Source organism: Primulina tabacum, chromosome 1, assembly GCF_025594145.1.
Source record: "Primulina tabacum isolate GXHZ01 chromosome 1, ASM2559414v2, whole genome shotgun sequence".
NCBI classification, from domain to species: domain Eukaryota; kingdom Viridiplantae; phylum Streptophyta; class Magnoliopsida; order Lamiales; family Gesneriaceae; genus Primulina; species Primulina tabacum.
In genome coordinates, this window is record NC_134550.1 from 5,803,099 (window position 1) to 5,824,767 (window position 21,669).

Consider the following 21,669-nt stretch of genomic DNA (forward strand, 5'->3'; position numbering starts at 1 on the left):
TATTCTTCTCTATTTGATGCCTCTACAAATCTCCACACAAATTAAGTGTTTTGTAGAAAAAAAAAGTTTGTTTCATCAAGCAAATAAAACCAAAGAATTTTGTTATTTCCGTATTTTACAAATTATATTTATTTTTTGTAAATATTTTAACTTAATCTACAAGCAAATAAAAACAATGAATTTTGGTTATTCTATATTCTAGACAACTGACAAAATATGATTTAATTAATATTTTATTATATTTATCAAAAAGTGTATAACTCTTAATGATATAACATATTTATGCAATATGTTATTTAAATACAAAAATTCAAAATTACGATTACATATTTTTTTTTATATTTCATACTATATTATTGGAAGTATTAAATTTGTATATATTAATTTTTTTCTGAGAAACTACTTGCATATATAACTCATTCAAAAGATTATAGATTTACAAAATAAAACAAATCATATTCAATTTAATATTTTGTGAAAAATATATGTTCACTAAGCAAATAAAAACAAATAAATTTGACCTTTCTTATTATCAATTATAACTCATAAGGAGAAATATTGAGCAATAATGAATAATTTTTGTAAAGATTTATTCATAATAATTTTAAAAATTTACCTTCAAAGATATGTCATTTCAGATTACATAAATCTATAATTGATTTACTTATATCCATCCTTTATAAAAATACATCTTCGTCAATTGCAAGATCATCAAATAAGTAATTGTTATAGTTTCTGATCTTTACAAAGACGAAAAATAGTTAAAATTAGTAAAACTGTATGTATTCAATCATATATTGTTAAATTTTAATAATAAAATAAGGCTTTGAAAAATATTAGTTGGATTTTTTTATAAAGAAAAATAGATAGAATAAATACTCACGAAATATTTATAAAGTCATCTTGTTGGTCCCACGTGCGGAATTTGAGATAATAAATCCTGAAAATAAAGAATAAACTGGACACCGAGATTTACGTGGAAAACCCCAAAAAATTATTAGGGTAAAAACCACGTGCAAGATGAAAAGAATTCCACTATAATATTTTACGGTGTACAACTCACTCACTGTGTTTCCAATGAGAACACACACTCTCTTAAGTTGATCATATGAATCTGGTAGACTTTAAAGAAGCTCCGCACGTTCATTTTCCCCTATTTTATGCCCCATGGAAGTGAGTTGGGCAAATAGAGTATTTAGTGTGTTGATATGGTCGGTCATCGATGAGGATTCGCCATCCGAAGAGTATAAAGCCTTCTCTTTAGGAAAATCATGTTGTGTAGTGACTTGACCTCGTACATCTTTGTCAGAGTATCCCATATAACTTTGGCTGTTTTTATCTCAGAGATACTTGACAAAACTTCGTCGGCTATAGCTAAGTGTAAATTAGCAACAGCATTATCATTCATCTCGTTCCACTTTTCATCGTCCGTAATTTCCACCAGTCTATCTCCAATAGCCGCCAAGCAATTCTCCTTTCTTAAAACTGCTTGTATATTTATTTTCCACAGCATAAAATTGCTTCCGTTGAATTTTGCTATCTCGTACCTGCCCGCCATTATGTCTACAACAATTTAGTAGAATGAACAAAATAATCCCGCCTTAATAAAAAAAATCTCAAAAAATCTTTTTCGATGTGGAAGATCAGTCTAGGCTGCAAACACAGAGCATACTCAGAATTTTAAGAAATTTTAAAACAAGGCTCTGATACCACTTGTTGGTCCCACGTGCGTAATTTGAGATAATAAATTCAGAAAATAAAGAATAAACTGGACACCGAGATTTACGTGGAAAACCTATAAAAATTATTAGGGTAAAAACCACGGGCAAGATGAAAAGAATTCCACTATAATATTTTACGATGTACAACTCACTCACTGTGCTTACAAAGAGAACACACACTCTCTTAATACAGAAGAACAAACACCTCACAAATATTATAGAACTAATAGGAGAAATAAGAAATCACAAGAAGAAGCTTGTGAATGGGATGGGATACATTGAAATGTCGAATGATGCATCTATTTATAGATGCATCATTCCAGTATGAACATCCGCAATTTCTGAAATTCAGTTGCCGAACGAAACGTGTTCAAATCGGATTCAAAGAAGGCTGCAACAAATTTCACATTAATGCAAAATAGAGGATATTTAATATCATGTCCTTACACAAATTATGTTTTTTGTGGAAAAAATTCACTATATTTACAACCAAATAAAACAAAAGAATTTTGGTATTTCAATATTGTACAAACTAATTTTTTTGGGAAAAAATTATTTTCGCTTCATCTATAAACAAATAAAACCCATGATTTTTTGTATTTCAATATTCTCAAATTAATATTTTGCGGGAAAAAAATATGTTCAATTCATTACAAGAAAATAAAAACCAAAGAATTTTGGAGTTTTCATCTTTTTGGCAACTTGATCCTTGCCTAGCATACGTAGATTGATAATCTTGACATCATCATAATAATTGATTTTACAAAAACTTCCTCACCAAATTAAAGATAAACTTCTTGCATATATAAAATCATTCAAAAGATTATAAATCTACAAAATAAAATAAATCACTTTCAAACAAATTTTTTTTGTGAAAAACATTGGTTCACTTCATTTACAAGTAAATAAAAACCAAATAACTATGACTTTGTCTATGGAGAAGTAGTGAGTATTGCTAATGAATAAATTTTATAAAAATTTATTTATCATAATTTTAAAAATTTACATTCAAAGATATATCTTTTAATGTTACAAAAACTATAACTGATTTGTCAATATATATCTCTCATAAAAATAATCATTCGTTAATTGCAAGAATCTCTCATAAAATAATTATTATAGTTTCTAGCCTTTAAAAAGAGAAAAATATAATTAAAATTAATACAAATATATTATTCAATCTTATATCGTTAAATTTTCAAAATAAACCAAGGCTTTGAACAATATTAGTTGACTTTCTTTTTGATAAAGAAATATAAATATCAATGAAATATTTATTAGGATTATCTATATTTATATCTGATCATTCTTGTATCATTTTGTAAATGTAATTAAATATCGAACCTTCTTCATGACACCAACCTTGTCAAAACAAAAACAAAATTAGTTTAATTATTTGGCTTCATTAGTTTAATTCTTCATTTTAAAATAATTAATCTTAATGAACGTAAAATAAAAGATATTTAACATCATATCGTTATACAAATTAAGTTTTTGTGGAAAAAATATTTTCACTTTATTTACAAGAAAATAAAACAAAAGAATTTTGTTATTTTAATCTTACAAATTAACTTTTTTGTGAAAAAATCTACAAATTAAGTTTTTTGTGAAAAAATTCTTTTTCACTTCATCTATAAGCAAATAAAACCAATATATTTTGGTATTTCAATATTTTCAATTTAATATTTTTTGTGAAAAAATTTTGTTCAATTCATCTACAAGAAAATAAAAATCAAAGAATTTTAAAGTTTCAGTTTTTTTGGGAACTTGATCATTATCTAACATAAATGTAGTTTGACAATTTTGTCCTTATCATAATAACTGATTTGACAAAAACATTCTCACTAAATTTTTCCTGTATGTACAAACTAAGGACAAAGTTGACAATACACAATAGAAAAACTTTGACCTTGATTCACACTTTTATAATATGTATAGATTTTCAGATATATATATATATATATGCATGTTATGGAAATATATATATAGATGCATGTGTTATATATATATTATATACTTGTGTTAGACTTATATATGTAGTATAAAACTTCCATGTCATATAATAGCTTTATTGTTAAGTATATATTTTATATGAAAATGCTTTATCATAGATTATTTAATTTATTGTGTTATTTAATTGTATGTTAGATCTAACTAGTATATATAGATAAATGCATGTGTTATAGTGTATTTTTTTTATGTATGTTAATTTGATAACAATTTTATAAATTGATCACATTTACTATTTAGTCAAATTTTAAGTTAATCCATTATATATTTTTAATTTGATAATTTTAATCTTTTCCGCACACTTAGGTTTACATGATGTTGACTTGTTCATTGTCTCATTAGCACTCCAAAAAAAACTAAAATTCGTCAAATTAATTACCAAATTTTCTAAAAACAAAAATGAAATATGCAAAACTAAGACTCGATTTTGATAGAATAACATATATTGCGAAGAGGTAAGAACGGAAAAGCATTTTTTCCATGAAATATTTATCACATTTATTATATCAAATGCACTTCTATAAATATAGGACACATTACTGTTTTAAATATATGAAAGCAAATCAAATAACATATCAAACTAATGCTACGAAACTTACAATAATTGTTAGAGATTAAATAACAAAATAAATTAATGACATGGTTCTAAATTAAATATAAAAAAAATCCTTTTTTCATGCTCGATCGAAATTGTTGAAAAGCATTATTTAGTAATCTTCTCCTTTGTAATTGAATCAATTAAAAACCTTTGGAAAAATTCAATTCAAGATGCCAAAGAACACAAACAAAAGAGAAATCATCCAACAATATCCAAGAAGATGAGAACATAATGAACCCTTGATAATAATAATAATAATAATAATAATAATAATAAGAAATGCAACTAAACTTTGATATGTTAAATAAATCTCCGCGCATTGTAAATTGTAATACAAAAATGCAAGGATTAACATGATGTTCAATTTATTTAGTTGAATATAAACAACTTAATTCAACGTGCAACACACGTACTTTTTCGTTCGTAGTATATATTACATTCTTAGATAAACCCAAAACCTTCTCAAAACATTCAAAGATTACATTACACATTACCTTAATATCAGTTTTCTAGATTTGGAGAATGGGTACTTCTGGGAGTGCACAAACAAAGAGGCGCAGGCCCGTATTTTTCGACGGTGACGCAAAATCCCCCGGGGCATCTGTAAGAGCCACAGTAGGCATTGTTGCAGAATCGAGTGCAACGTTCAGTAGAACAACGGATCAGTCCACGCCCTGGCCATATATATATTCCATCTTCTTGCGTCGAGAGGGCGTGTGCTGCGGTCGCGACTCCAAAGATGATGCAAACCAAGAGAGATAGGACTTGGAACGTGATCATGTTGATTCTTTCCTTTTCTTTTTTTTTTTATGCTTTTCTTTTCAGTTTTAGGACAATTTTGAGTGATTTTTAGGATAGGGTATGTGGGTATTTATAATCTTGAAATGTGATTGGTTTGGGTGATTTTTATTTTTATTTTTATTTGAGTAAGTAGAGTTGACTAATTACAATTAATTCTCGAACTCGAAATTTCATCACATACTCGAGAACTTGAGCATTACTATATATTGATCGTGTGTGAGTGGGGAATGACGTTTTATATTTGATTCCCAGCCTTTTAAGTGGATAATAGGATACATGCAACGTTTTGTTTCCAAGAAATAAAATTATGGTCAATTTGGTGCTTAACTTCGTTAAATTGACTTAATTTTGTTAACATGCCAATTAGTTTCAATAATAAAGTTGTATGGATCGGATGCTCACACTTCAAATTTGTTGTTATTGATAAATTGAATCTTACATTATTTTTTTCCGAAATTTATAGCTCATTTGACACCAAGTCGATCCTAAGTTTGGCATGTGATCTTGTGTTTGGTACCAGCTATAACAATTATTCAACGTTTTTTGTTTTCAAGAAATAAGATTATGGTCATCCCTTAACCGAGGACCGAATTATATGATTTATGATCAATTTGCTATTAAATTTCATTGAATTAGCTTTATTAGTGGAACTGGCGAATTAATTCAGCATGCCAATTTATGGCAATAATAAATTCCCTAAGAAGTTGGTGTTGGTGTTGGTGTTGGTAATCCACAATCTTACACTATTTATTTTTATATGTATTTGGGATATGCAAATTAAGTAGTACACACATTTCTTGAAAAATCATGTCGTGTCATATCCCACAGGGCATCTGTAAGAGCCACAACTTAAATGGAGGCAGACTTGAGTGCAGTATTCAGCAGAACAATTGCCTGCAGGCGGCCATATACAGATTGCATCTTCATGACGAGGCGGCATGTCGAGGCATGTTGCGCTTGTGGCTCCTAAAATCATGTAAACCAAGAGACCCGGGCTTTCAATTTTATGTTATTTCTTTCCATTTTTCTTGATTTGTTCTTAGGTTTTTCTTATATTATAACAAGAAATTTGGATGAATATTTTGTGTGGGCATTCATAATCTTCAAAATGGGATTGCTTTGGATGAATATGTATGAATTGGATTTTATTGTATTTGATGAATATATGTATGCATGGATTGTGAGGATATGGAGTGAATCACATTTTAGATTTATTTTATAATTATTTTCAACTTATTATATATATATATATATATATATATATATATATATATATATATATATTAGCTATATAGACGTATATATTTATTTATATGATATATTGTGTGCATACATATATTTATTAAAATTTAAAAATATCTTTGTTATCAAATTCAAATTGAATAATTAGTAGTGATGTAATTATCGTAAAATAAGTGAATTAAAGTGATGTCGAATTAAATTTCAATAAATTTTCGATAATATGCAATGGAGATATAAAAGATAAACATGTTTCGACGTTTTTTTGAGGGCATGTTTTTACGTATTTACTCACAAGTAGAACACAATTTTTTTTGCCAAAAAGCAATATCGATTTTTTAAAAATCATATTTCATGATAATTAAATATAATATATACTCAACTTCTATCAATAATCTTGCTAATTTTTATGAATTGCATATTTCATGTACTAGTTCACTATGAAATTCAAATTTTAAATTGGATCATCCAAACCAGACTAAATCGAACCAACAAAAATTAATAGTTTGATTATAAACCCAAATTTCTCCATTTTCTGAGCAAATTTTAACAAGCCTTTTGTAATGGCTTCATCACTCGAGCTCCGAAAAGTCGCCGGCGGTGTCCCTGTTCACTTGGCCAGATTACTGCGAGCATCGTCGGTTGCTCCCACCGCCGTGCACGGCAAATGCTATTTGAGCACTGAAACTGACATGAGTCCTCATGCCAACGAGAATAGGCGAGTTGACGTTGATAGGCGCTCCGGTTCTTCCATTGGTCGTCGCGGCGAATCTTTCTCAGGTATGTTTCTGTTCACCCCATGTGCAATGAATTTATAATTTAGGTTTCGTGGTTGAAGTTTCTTAAATTTCCTCCACATTCTATGTGTTGTAAAGATCAAAGAGAATGATTATATTTGTTTTAACACAACATCCATGATCTTGATTCATGATTTTTACCGAGCTTGAATCGTCAAAGCGGTAGCAGTACTTAAGTTTATTATGCAATATTAGTCAATTAAAATTTCTCACTTGCTCTTCTCATTGATTTTAAACTAAATTTTATTTTTAACCGATTCTTTTATAATATATTATTGTTCTTTAACTTGTAATGCAAGTCTTGTGGTTGATGTTTTTGATTGATGTCTTTTTTACATCGTAAACATTAGTAACATGCTATCTATGGTTGTGATGCTCATGCTGTTGCCTATTTTTGTTTCTGTTTTGACTTTTAATTGAGAAAAGTAGTTCAATTATTAGATTATTAAAAATCATGAGGTCAAATACATGGATACAGTTGAATCGTGTACTGAAACTATTAGGATAGAAGTAGACACATTTAAGGCTGTAAAAATATCATAGTTAGGATTTGGTGCAACTCTGTGTCTAGCTTGCAACATAAAGGCGACAGCTTGATATTTGCTACTCGTTCGTCACATATCATAATACCTTATTCTAACTTGCCTTGTTTGGCAGTGAGCACACTCACGGTCTTACACCTCGCGTAGTTAAAAAAAACTGACCCATATACCCTATGTTTCTCCCAGGTATGTGTTCTTCACAGGTTTCGCTTTGACCACTGCCATAACTGATTGGAGCAGTATGTTATATTCGATAATATACACAGCTTTGCCCACAATAGTTGTGGGAATTCTTGACAAGGATTTAAGTAGAACGACTCTGTCGAAGTATCCTCAACTTTACGGGGCTGGGCAAAAACGAGAAAGCTACAATGGAAAATTATTCTGGCAATGTTGGACACTTTGTGGCAAAGCATAGCTGCCTTCTTCGTGCCTCTGCTCGCTTATTGGAAAAGCGACGTGGACATTTCAAGCATAGAAGATCTTTTGGACTCTTGCCATTGTTATTATGGTTAACATGCATTTAGCCATGGACGACATTCGGTGGTGTTGGATAACTCATGCCACCATTTGGGGATCCGTAGCCGCTACTTTTATTTGTGTCCTTATTATCGACGCCCTGCCGTTCCTTCCTGGCTACTGGTAAGATTTCTCCACTTGATGTCATTAGCATTATGCATTCCATCTTTTGATCTTTTTTCCATCATAAATATTAGATATCCTCGTGAACCAATGTTCTCGTTATGTTTCGCATTTGTGGTTTGATTAAATCCGTTTTTAAGTAGACTCATACATGTCAATTGCATTTGAGGTTGGTCTTACGACTATTTATAGCTTGTTTTAATAAATAAGGCGGTATTTTATTTTATTTTAGAAAAAGTTCATCAAAATTGGTCAAACAGATTAAAATTGATGACTGATTTTTTCCTATATGTTTTAAAATGTCATCTGTGTGATTGAGAATTCTGTGCTAGCACATCTACTCTGACTTATTCTGGCAAATGTGTGCCTTATATAAATATATGAGTCAAATGTGGTAATTTATGTTCGCATGCTTTTGAACGTATTGAGATTTGCTGATGATCTCCTGTGATTCTTGTGAAATATAATTAGTGCATATGCTCTCAGTTCATGCAATGAGTGAAATCTCATAGTTGAATAGGCTCACAATCAGGTCTGGCTATTTTTTTCCTAGGTTCAACCAACTGGTATTGTACAATCCTTTTTTAGTTTTTTACCTTTTAATAACCAAGTTTATAAGGTGTGCTTGGATAGGGTTATATGATGAAATGCCTTATATCCCTGATTTCAACGATTCAGTTTTTCCACATGTTTCCCTTAGATTTATCTTTCTGACTTTACTGGATATACGGTGGTTTTAGGTAGTGGCAACCCACAGCTTCTAGAAATCATGTTGCCTTTGGATGGAATGATTATAATTTAAGATAAGAACTTTACTATTATTTTTAAATGATTTTTGACAAATCTTATAGGGGCTGATTTAAACATAACTACTTCTGTTTTTGACTGGTTTCTGTGCTTTCTGTTCTCCTTGTAAGTTACAAGGAAGTGGTTAGTATTGACAAATATTAAATTTAGATTAACATTGGTATATACATGAGAGTTCTTCCAAAGGATTAACATGATATTCTCCTAAAATATCAATAAAGAAAATAGAGTCAGTGTAACTTTAAGAACATCAAAATCAAAAAATACAATATTAAATTGCTTCAGAAATATCAACGTCAAAACTGCAAAATTTGTACAATTTCAGGAGTATTGATTGATATATTACAAATTTAAGATGATTAAGATCCTTGTCAAAATAGATTTATGATCAAGACTATTATAATAGTCTTAGTCATGAATAATATAGCTACGAGTATTTCGCAGAACTCTTTTATCTCCATTTATTTCATACTAAATTTGTAATATATTACCAGCGCAAATGTTTTACTTTTGGTTGTTCTCAAGAAAAAAACAACTTTTAAATCTGTATGGATGCTCGTGAAATAGCATGGCATGATTTTCGGACAACTATATTGATATTGCATAGTTTCTTTTTTATCTTTTTACCCTGGAAAGTTCTTGCCCATTACCCTTAGTGTTGGCAAATCATAGGGTAAATCAGGTTTTTTTTTTTTTTTTTGGTGTTATAGTCAGCTTAATTTCACAGTATCGTATATCAACGAACAACACAATCTTAAAATTAGATATTTTTTATTTGTTTGATATTATAACTTAGTGCCGATATTGAAGTGGTGGCTTTATAAGAAATACCATAATCTCTATTAATATCTAAAATACCATAATTAATTTCTTCAAAGAAAGTAAAAAAAAAAAAAAAAAAACCCATATTTTATGACAAGTGGTGGCAGTTGGCACTATAAGAAATAATGTTTTCAGCCATGTTTTGTTCATGGGTCGAAATAATATATTATTCATAGTATGATAATAACTGAAATATATGGATTAAATGATGCCATAACACTTGTCAATAATTAGAAATGACTAATCTACTTGTACTGAGGTGGCCAAAACCAATCGCAACATGTGTCATAAGACTCACCCTACTTCATATAACATATATAAATTCATCTACTTTCTTCTATTTGATAAGTAGGTATTTGAAAATCTCAATATCTTTCCTTCAATATCTACACGAACTTCTTCTAAACCAAGTCCAATGGAAAACAACCGTTATTGTGAATGTATCGACTTCAGTCAATTTACTACAACAGTCTATTTCAAAAAGAAGTCGAAGACCTAATAAAAAGATTTTACTCGAACCCAGTTTGGGCCATTATCTTGCGCAGAACACTTAATATGGAATTAATAACTTCTTCTTCTGCTAGATTACGCAGCCGATATCGAAACAGATCAGCTAGATATCAACATTATCCGCCAAATCCTGTATGTACATTAAACAAATACTAAACATTTATCTTACCGTCTAGAAAATGTTCAATTACAAAACATCTCTATCGACCTACTAGAAACTCTGGATTAAGTTCTACAAAACCAACGTTCATGAAACTTGTTTTTATTTATTCTTTACTGCGTTTTATTTTCGTTACGTTAAATAGCCTTTATTATTGTTATTGATGGACCAAATTTTTTTGTTGCCATAGCAACTGTTAACTATTTGAAGATGTGTATCACTTGACATGTTATTGATAAACTTGCCAATGTCTGATGTATCTACCTGGTTTCCGATTTTGATCAGTAGATGCTATACATGACATTTGACTTGTGGATATGCTCAATAATAGCCAGTAGACATTCTTTCCACTATTGTTTATCTCGCTTACTCAAGTACTTACAATTTAATTTCATCTAAGCTTAAGGATGGATTTCTTTCGTAGTGTATATTTTTTTAACGCAATTTATACCTGATTTCTTATAAACACCATTATTTATACAATATAATGCATTAAAATTTTTCCGAAATATTAAGTATACAAACATAAACATATATTTATCTTCTTTACATTAAAAACCGATCGTTTGTTGCACAACAAATCTGGGTAAACACCTCAAAAATTGAGGTGGCGATACCTAGTATATATTAAAACATAATAAAATAATCATTTATAATCAAGAAACACTTACAAAACATTTAATTCTAACTACAAATATCACATTGTAACATGAACAAGATATAAATTAATGATGATGTGCCATAGAGCTTTTCATATAATTAATAGAACTCATCAATTATTGAATCAGTGTCGATCTTTGCAGGAAATTATATTTCAACGTAGACAATCATAAAATCTGTCAAGAACTCTTCTTCCATTTTATTCTATGGCAAAATTTGATAAATTTTCGTAGCTGAGAATTATTGTTCTATTATTGCAGCAGAAACATGAAACGTTAAAACAAGACAAATAAGTCAGTCAATTAAGCGATAAACATGATGAATCACTCCGTCAATGGGCTAAAGAACAAAAAAATAAATTTCCATGTCCGAGCCCAATGAAAATTCATTTCATATATACTAATAAAAAAAATTCATCCAGTGTTGGAAATTTGAGGGAAATCTCCAATATTTGCACTAGGGGCACTATAATTCATACTTTATATTAATTCTGAATTCATTCTATTGTCTTTATCTTTTTTTTTTTACCTTTAATAAACTGCAAAGTTACAGTTTCAAATGCTAATGATGAATAAATGCCTGATAAATATATACATATTGGAAACAATAAAAAAGACACATGTTTACCTAAAAGTTGTTTTGGGTATGTATTATAAATTTTACATTTCGTTCCAGAAAATCAATCACTTTTTGTTCCTTTTGTATAAACTCTATTTTGTTTCGAAAATCATATAGAGAATTTGTTATTAAATTCGGCGGGAATATAGTAAGGCCAAAATTTCCTTATAACAATAAAGTTGAACACAAGTTGTACTTTCGATCAATATCAACACATATATTTATCAATTCTCCTGCAATGGAGGATCTTTTCTGGGATCGCATAAGCAAATAGGTGTAGGCTCGATTTTCTTGTTGATGACACAATAGCCTGAAGGGCATCTGTAATTCCCGCAAAAGAATCTGCTGCAAACTTTTGTGCAGAATTCAGTAGAACAGACGAATGGATATGGCCTGATCCATATTGCATCTTCGCTTACCGGTTGCGGCGTGGCCAGGCATGTCGCAGTTGTGGCTCCTAATATCATGTGAACCAAGAGACATGTGGCTTTCAATATCATGTTGTTTTTTCCGATTTTTTTAATTTTATTTTTGGGGGATGGTTTTGTGTGTTTTTTGAGGATGGGGGACGTGGGTATTTATAGTATTTGAATGAGATTTTTTTTGGGTGAATTTGATTATGTTTGTATAAGTGGAAAAGTTTTTTTTTTAATAAATATTACAACTTTTTTTATTTTAAAGAAGAATAATGTTTGGGATCAGATTACGTATTCGTGTGGTTTATGATTGATTCCGTGCTTCATTATGTTTATATTATTTCTATGAAACATGTTGACATGTGAAGGGAAATATTTATTACTAATTTTAATTGATATATTTTATTGATTTATTTCTCTAATATTATCTTTTCCTTGTTGATTTGATTGAGTATAATATTTAATTATGGTTTTGACTTTCTAGATAATTATGTTAAGATTTTATTGTGATATAATATCTTCCTTAAGTCTAATTTTATTCTTGATAAGATTATGTGGAATATTGGGTTTGCCTTTTCTAGATATTATATTTATAATAAAGATCTTGAAGATATGATATTATTGATTTAACTCTTGATTTCTTTATTTTGTAGATTTTCTTGTGAGATGAAGTGAATTATAAATAAGAGATGGAGATTCAAAAGCTTAAGAGAGAGAGAGAGAGACGAAGAAAAATTCAGAGAGTTTTAGTGCAAGAGATTTTTCGTGGAATAGATTTTCGTGGAGATAGTTTTTCGTGGATGTAATTTTCGTGGGAGTTCTTCGTGGGAGATTTTCGTGGTGGTCTTTTCTCCCTGTCAATATTCACTTCTGTGTGCACGTTCAGAAATTCAGAGGAAACCCTTATTCGAGAAACGTGCTGTGAAGAGGATGATAGAGTGTTGCTGTGAATGTTGAGAACATCTGCGGACAACATCTGGGAAGAAGTTGACCGAAGATTGCTTCTCGTGGATCTACTGTTTGGCAACACGTTTTTGCTTTCTTGTTTTAGTTTTATTCTGGTTGTTTGTTTTAGAAAGCATTTGTTTTCTCAACTTGTTGAGGAAATTGATTTTTGTCATAATCACTAGTGTTAGGTTTTGTAAACGATTGAGTTTTCTAGTGATTAATTTTTGCCATAAGGCACCGCACAAGTATTTATAATTGTGCATATTTAATCTCGTCCATCTGTTTATTTAAAGTGAATTTGTGTTACAAAATATAATATTCCGCTGCATGTTGTCCGAAATGTCGTAACATCTGGCACAACATTTAATTCTGATAAAACACGAATTTACTATTTTAAATCATATTCTGATATTCTTATTATTTCGATCATATGTCGGACAAAATAATCCTAACAAGTAGTATCAGAGCCTACTCTTGATATACTAAGTGCTGATTCTGATTTTTATTTTGTTTTGACAGAAATATTTAATGGACACGTCACTTGCAAACGGAGCACTTCGACCACCAGCTCCTAAACCTCCTGTCCAACAACAGTTTCGACCAAGGAATGAGGAAAAACGCTGGTTGCAAGTGAATCCTTTAGGTGTTGCCCTAGGTGTTGCCACACCTGGCCGCAACATCTGCAAAAATTCAGTGTGCTTGAAATCCACAACTTCTGGAAATTTGAGTGGAGATGACGAATCAAGAGCTGATGATGAAGAAATCACTCTTGAGAGTGTGCAAAAGCTTTATGAAGAGCTGTTTGAAGATTGAACCAAAAGAAACAAGTTGAACTCAAGTCTCATGAAGGAGAACGTTGAACTAAAAGCCGTAGTTGCCAAACTTGAGGTAATTTTGAGCAAAAAGGATTTGGAACTTGGTAAGACCAAAGAAGAACTTCAAAAGGCAACTGAAACCTTGTCCAAGTTTAATTCAAGCACATCCAAGCTTGAATCCATACTTTTGATGGGAAGAGATGACAAGAAAGGCTTAGATTTCAAAGACGGTGTGTTTGAAATTTGTGAATGTTCCAAATCAACAGTCTTTGTGAAAGGAAAAACTGATATATCTACACATTCACAACCCGAGCCATCAATCAAAAGTTCTCCACCAAGAAAACAACATGCTGCACTCGTTCCTAGGAAAAGAAAACGCAGGTATGTATTTCATTACTGTTTTAAGCCTGGACATATCAGGCCATACTGTTTTAAACTCAGGAATGACTGCATGAATCGAAAGTCGAGCAGGATGTTGCCCCGAATGTTGTCCAACACTTTCCGCAACACCTCCCACCATCGACCTACAATAAGACAAATTTGGGTCCCAAAGGTAAAAACTCACTGTAAAGTTGTCTATACTTCGTTGAAAACTAATACTGCAGGTCATTGGTACTTTGATAGTGGAAGCTCACGTCACATGACTGGATCACGAGAATGCCTCACCGATTATGTTGAGCAAAAATGTGGTAGAGTGACATATGGAGGGGGAGCTAAAGGAAAAATTGTTGGAAATGGTACTTTGAGCATTGAAGGACTGCCAAAGCTCCACAATGTGCTTCATGTTGAAGGATTAAATTCAAATCTTATAAGTATTAGCCAATTGTGTGATGATAATTTGATTGTTAAGTTTGATAAACATAATTGTGAAGTTTTTGATGAAGCTAACATGTGCATTATGACAGGTACAAGGTCCTCAGACAATTGCTACCAAATAGGTGAAGAACTTTCATGCAAACATGCAGAAGTTAGTGAACTCGACATATGACATCAAAAACTTGGACATGCTAGTTTCAAATCCCTGAAGAATTTGAGTAAGTACGATGTTGTACGAGGTATGCCTAACCTATCATCTAGTACACCATATGTTTGTGGAGACTGTCAAAAGGGTAAGCAAACTCGCGTGTCACATCACATGTTGCCCCACTTTGGGACAACAAGTTGCCTCGAAATGCTACACATGGATCTTATAGGTCCTGTGGAAGTGGAAAGTTTTGGAGGTAAGAAGTATTCATTTGTTTGTGTTGATGATTTCTCACAGTTTTCATGGATAAGTTTCATTAGGGAGAAATCAGACACTTTCAATGTGTTTAAAAAATTGGTCACAAGGATTACAAACTTTCATAATTTGAAGGTGACAAAGATAAGGACTGACTATAGTAAGGAATTTGAAAACTCCTCATTCTCATCTTTTTGTGACAAGAAAAGTATTTCACATGAATTTTCTGCTCCAAAGAAACCACAACAAAATGGGATAGCCGAACGTAATAATAGAACACTTCAAGAAATGGCAAGGGTGATGTTAACTTCAAAGTGCATTTCAAAGCGTTTTTGGGCAGAAGCCCTTAACACCGCATGTCATATTTCAAATAGGTTGTATTTGAGAAGTGGTTCGACTATGACATCGTATGAGATAATTATGGGAAAGAAGCCTAACCTTAAATATTTTCATGTTTTTGGTTGTGTGTGCTATGTTTTGAATGACAGGGATCAACTTGCAAAATTTGATTCAAAGAGTGATAAGTGTTTGTTTTTGGGATATGCCACTAATAGTCGAGCTTATCGCATGTTTAATTTAAGAACTAGGACTATTATGGAATCCATTAATGTTGTTTTTGATGACCTTTCAGATCTCAAAAAGAAAACGGCTGAAGATGATGTTGATGAGTTTCTGGAAATTCCAATATCACTGGAAAATGCAGATGTTGCCCCAGATGTTGCAACATCTGACACAACACCTGACACTGAAGTCACTGAAGTTGCGGACGAAACGAATAACGATGATGACGCAGTAGATGATGGACAGAATATTCCAAGTAAAATTCAGAATAACCATCCATCATCTCAAATAATTGGAAGTATGCATGAAGGTGTCCAAACTCGAAAGAAAGAAAAAGTGGATTACCGAAAGATGGCTGGACTTATTTGCATGAGCTCCTTATACTCACAGATTAAGTGAATATCTATTGGAAATTGGCTTCAAACGAGGTGAGGTAGACAAAACTCTTTTTATTAAGAAATCTAAAGGTGAGAGTCTTATCTGTCAAGTTTATGTTTATGATTTCTCACAATTTTCATGGGTTAGTTTCATTAGAGAGAAATCGGATACTGTGATAATTCTAGTACAATTGATATTTCAAAAAATCCAGTAAAACACTCTCGAACAAAACACATTGACATTAGACATCACTTTATTCGAGATTTAGTAGAAAAAGGATTGATTCGAATTGAATTTGTTGGTACAAATAACCAAATGGCTGACATATTCACAAAATCATTAGACTTTGAGATGTTATCCAACCTTAGGAAATCTCTCAGCATGTGTTCTGTCTGATCATACATGGATGTTGTCTCAGATTATACAACATCTCGGACAACATCTAACATGCATGTGCATTTCTAGGATTTAGACATACTGCATTTTCATGCATTATGTGATATGATGTGTTGGAATGATGTTGGTTAATCTTCTGTTACACTTACAATTCCTTATTCTATCTTAATTGACACACTTGGATATGGTTAACAATCTGATTAAATCACAAAGTAGTTGAAAGATGATCATGTACTCCATGACATTGTCCCATACGAAAAGTGACTTGAAAAGATTGAGTAAAAAGTAAAATCAATCATGAATATGCTCTGTATCAGAAAAAAAGATGGGAAAAAGCTACATAAAAGAGTCCAATGAAGACTGTGCTTTTAGTGTGAGAGCTACCTCTTCTGAATTCAATACAGAAAGGAAAATAGAAGAAAATGGAAAAAGCTACCTAGAGGAGTCCAAAAGAAGACCGTTCTTCTAGTGTGGGAGCTACCACTTCTATGGTCAGAAAAATAATAAATCTCTAAGTGTGCAGAAAAATCAAAATTATTTTCTGGAATTGTGCGTGTTGTCAGAAGATGTTGCCAACATTTGTGACAACATTTCATTTGTGAACATATCTCATATTTGTTTTCATGTTTCTATTTCTGTTACATTCTGTTATTAGGCATAAATAGGTCATACATAAACATAACATTGTGAATATTGTTGTGTCAAAAGGGTATGCGTATTTTAACAGAGAAAACTCAATGAAAATCCGGATTTTGCTAGAAATCCAATGTTTGTGATTTTTGATGGTTCAGTGGTGTTAAAATCGATGTGGGTTTCAATTCTGGAAATTATTTTGAAATGATTTTGGACGCAATTATCTCAGTAATTTTGGTAAGTGATTACGGGCCAAAGCTGATCTGGTCTCCTACGAGAACTTAGTTTCTGACTATCGTCTGGCTATGGAGGTAGATGTCCATTCTGGAAAAAAAGGGGGAGAAGACGTGACTCAAACTCAAGGGAGTGTGAATTGAAAGGATCAAATGATACTATCTATCTGATACATTTGCTTGATTTCGTTTTTAATGTTATGCTTTGTTAAGGTTCTGCTTCCCTGATGTGTTTCTATTTTAATGATCCAGGTGTTGTCTCAGGTGTTGCCAACACAACGACCAACACCCGTACTAACTTGATTTTATTCAGGGGGAGAAAAATTCTCATATTAAGGGGGAGTCAATTGGAGTTCAACTGAGAAATTGAGTTTGATTTGATTTTGTCCAGAAAGGCAAAAAGGGGGAGATTGAAGGGAAATATTTATTCCTAATTTTAATTGATATATTTTATTGATTTATTTCCCTAATATTATCTTTTCCTTGTTGATTTGATTGAGTATAATATTTAATTATGATTTTGCCTTTCTAGATAATTATGTTAAGATTTTATTGTGATATAATATCTTCCTTAAGTCTAATTTTATTCTTGATAAGATTATGTGGAATATTGGGTTTGCCTTTTCTAGATATTATATTTATAATAAAGATCTTGAAGATATGATATTATTGATTTAACTCTTGATTTCTTTATTTTGTAGATTTTCTTGTGAGATGAAGTGAATTATAAATAAGAGATGGAGATTCAAAAGCTTAGGAGAGAGAGAGAGACGAAGAAAAATTCAGAGAGTTTTAGTGCAAGAGATTTTTCGTGGAATAGATTTTCGTGGAGGTAGTTTTTCGTGGAGGTGATTTTCGTGGGAGTTCTTCGTGGGAGATTTTCGTGGTGGTCTTTTCTCCCTGTCAATATTCACTTCTGTGTGCACGTTCACAAATTCAGAGGAAACCCTTATTCGAGAAACGTGCTGTGAAGAGGGTGATAGAGTGTTGCTGTGAATGTTGAGAACATCTGCGGACAACATCTGGGAAGAAGTTGACCGAAGATTGCTTCTCGTGGATCTACTGTTTGGCAACACGTTTTTGCTTTCTTGTTTTAGTTTTATTCTGGTTGTTTGTTTTAGAAAGCATTTGTTTTCTCAACTTGTTGAGGAAATTGATTTTTGTCATAATCACTAGTGTTAGGTTTTGTAAACGATTTGAGTTTTCTAGTGATTAATTTTTGCCATAAGGCACCGCACAAGTATTTATAATTGTGCATATTTAATCTCGTCCATCTGTTTATTTAAAGTGAATTTGTGTTACAAAATATAATATTCCGCTGCATGTTGTCCGAAATGTCGTAACATCTGGCACAACATTTAATTCTGATAAAACACGAATTTACTATTTTAAATCATATTCTGATATTCTTATTATTTCGATCATCTGTCGGACAAAATAATCCTAACAAGTAGTATCAGAGCCTACTCTTGATATACTAAGTGCTGATTCTGATTTTTATTTTGTTTTGACAGAAATATTTAATGGACACGTCACTTGCAAACGGAGCACTTCGACCACCAGCTCCTAAACCTCCTGTCCAACAACAGTTTCGACCAAGGAATGAGGAAAAACGCTGGTTGCAAGTGAATCCTTTAGGTGTTGCCCTAGGTGTTGCCACACCTGGCCGCAACATCTGCAAAAATTCAGTGTGCTTGAAATCCACAACTTCTGGAAATTTGAGTGGAGATGACGAATCAAGAGCTGATGATGAAGAAATCACTCTTGAGAGTGTGCAAAAGTTTTATGAAGAGCTGTTTGAAGATTGAACCAAAAGAAACAAGTTGAACTCAAGTCTCATGAAGGAGAACGTTGAACTAAAAGCCGTAGTTGCCAAACTTGAGGTAATTTTGAGCAAAAAGGATTTGGAACTTGGTAAGACCAAAGAAGAACTTCAAAAGGCAACTGAAACCTTGTCCAAGTTTAATTCAAGCACATCCAAGCTTGAATCCATACTTTTGATGGGAAGAGATGACAAGAAAGGCTTAGATTTCAAAGACGGTGTGTTTGAAATTGGTGAATGTTCCAAATCAACAGTCTTTGTGAAAGGAAAAACTGATATATCTAGACATTCACAACCCGAGCCATCAATCAAAAGTTCTCCACCAAGAAAACAACATGCTGCACTCGTTCCTAGGAAAAGAAAACGCAGGTATGTATGTCATTACTGTTTTAAGCCTGGACATATCAGGCCATACTGTTTTAAACTCAGGAATGACTGCATGAATCGAAAGTCGAGCAGGATGTTGCCCCGAATGTTGTCCAACACTTTCCGCAACACCTCCCACCATCGACCTACAATAAGACAAATTTGGGTCCCAAAGGTAAAAACTCACTGTAAAGTTGTCTATACTTCGTTGAAAACTAATACTGCAGGTCATTGGTACTTTGATAGTGGAAGCTCACGTCACATGACTGGATCACGAGAATGCCTCACCGATTATGTTGAGCAAAAATGTGGTAGAGTGACATATGGAGGGGGAGCTAAAGGAAAAATTGTTGGAAATGGTACTTTGAGCATTGAAGGACTGCCAAAGCTCCACAATGTGCTTCATGTTGAAGGATTAAATTCAAATCTTATAAGTATTAGCCAATTGTGTGATGATAATTTGATTGTTAAGTTTGATAAACATAATTGTGAAGTTTTTGATGAAGCTAACATGTGCATTATGACAGGTACAAGGTCCTCAGACAATTGCTACCAAATAGGTGAAGAACTTTCATGCAAACATGCAGAAGTTAGTGAACTCGACATATGACATCAAAAACTTGGACATGCTAGTTTCAAATCCCTGAAGAATTTGAGTAAGTACGATGTTGTACGAGGTATGCCTAACCTATCATCTAGTACACCATATGTTTGTGGAGACTGTCAAAAGGGTAAGCAAACTCGCGTGTCACATCACATGTTGCCCCACTTTGGGACAACAAGTTGCCTCGAAATGCTACACATGGATCTTATAGGTCCTGTGGAAGTGGAAAGTTTTGGAGGTAAGAAGTATTCATTTGTTTGTGTTGATGATTTCTCACAGTTTTCATGGATAAGTTTCATTAGGGAGAAATCAGACACTTTCAATGTGTTTAAAAAATTGGTCACAAGGATTACAAACTTTCATAATTTGAAGGTGACAAAGATAAGGACTGACTATAGTAAGGAATTTGAAAACTCCTCATTCTCATCTTTTTGTGACAAGAAAAGTATTTCACATGAATTTTCTGCTCCAAAGAAACCACAACAAAATGGGATAGCCGAACGTAATAATAGAACACTTCAAGAAATGGCAAGGGTGATGTTAACTTCAAAGTGCATTTCAAAGCGTTTTTGGGCAGAAGCCCTTAACACCGCATGTCATATTTCAAATAGGTTGTATTTGAGAAGTGGTTCGACTATGACATCGTATGAGATAATTATGGGAAAGAAGCCTAACCTTAAATATTTTCATGTTTTTGGTTGTGTGTGCTATGTTTTGAATGACAGGGATCAACTTGCAAAATTTGATTCAAAGAGTGATAAGTGTTTGTTTTTGGGATATGCCACTAATAGTCGAGCTTATCGCATGTTTAATTTAAGAACTAGGACTATTATGGAATCCATTAATGTTGTTTTTGATGACCTTTCAGATCTCAAAAAGAAAACGGCTGAAGATGATGTTGATGAGTTTCTGGAAATTCCAATATCACTGGAAAATGCAGATGTTGCCCCAGATGTTGCAACATCTGACACAACACCTGACACTGAAGTCACTGAAGTTGCGGACGAAACGAATAACGATGATGACGCAGTAGATGATGGACAGAATATTCCAAGTAAAATTCAGAATAACCATCCATCATCTCAAATAATTGGAAGTATGCATGAAGGTGTCCAAACTCGAAAGAAAGAAAAAGTGGATTACCGAAAGATGGCTGGACTTATTTGCATGAGCTCCTTATACTCACAGATTAAGTGAATATCTATTGGAAATTGGCTTCAAACGAGGTGAGGTAGACAAAACTCTTTTTATTAAGAAATCTAAAGGTGAGAGTCTTATCTGTCAAGTTTATGTTTATGATTTCTCACAATTTTCATGGGTTAGTTTCATTAGAGAGAAATCGGATACTGTG

The 21,669-nt window shown here is 32.1% G+C and overlaps 1 protein-coding gene across 2 annotated transcripts; it reads left to right on the forward strand.

Annotated features, from left to right (window-relative positions):
• The first annotated feature begins 6,892 nt into the window (after positions 1-6,892).
• LOC142517055 (putative phospholipid-transporting ATPase 12) lies at positions 6,893-9,639 on the forward strand. Of its 2 annotated transcripts, none has more exons than XR_012812831.1 (2): positions 6,893-7,149; positions 7,895-9,639. XR_012812831.1 is itself a non-coding variant. In XM_075619900.1 (2 exons), the coding sequence occupies exons 1-2, from the start codon at positions 6,933-6,935 to the stop codon at positions 8,124-8,126; spliced, it is 432 nt and encodes a 143-aa protein (XP_075476015.1). In that variant the 5' UTR covers positions 6,893-6,932; the 3' UTR covers positions 8,127-9,639. The 2 variants fall into 2 exon arrangements, 1 of the variants encoding a protein (XP_075476015.1); XM_075619900.1 differs by having other exon boundaries at positions 7,912-9,639.
• Positions 9,640-21,669: the final 12,030 nt, after the last annotated feature.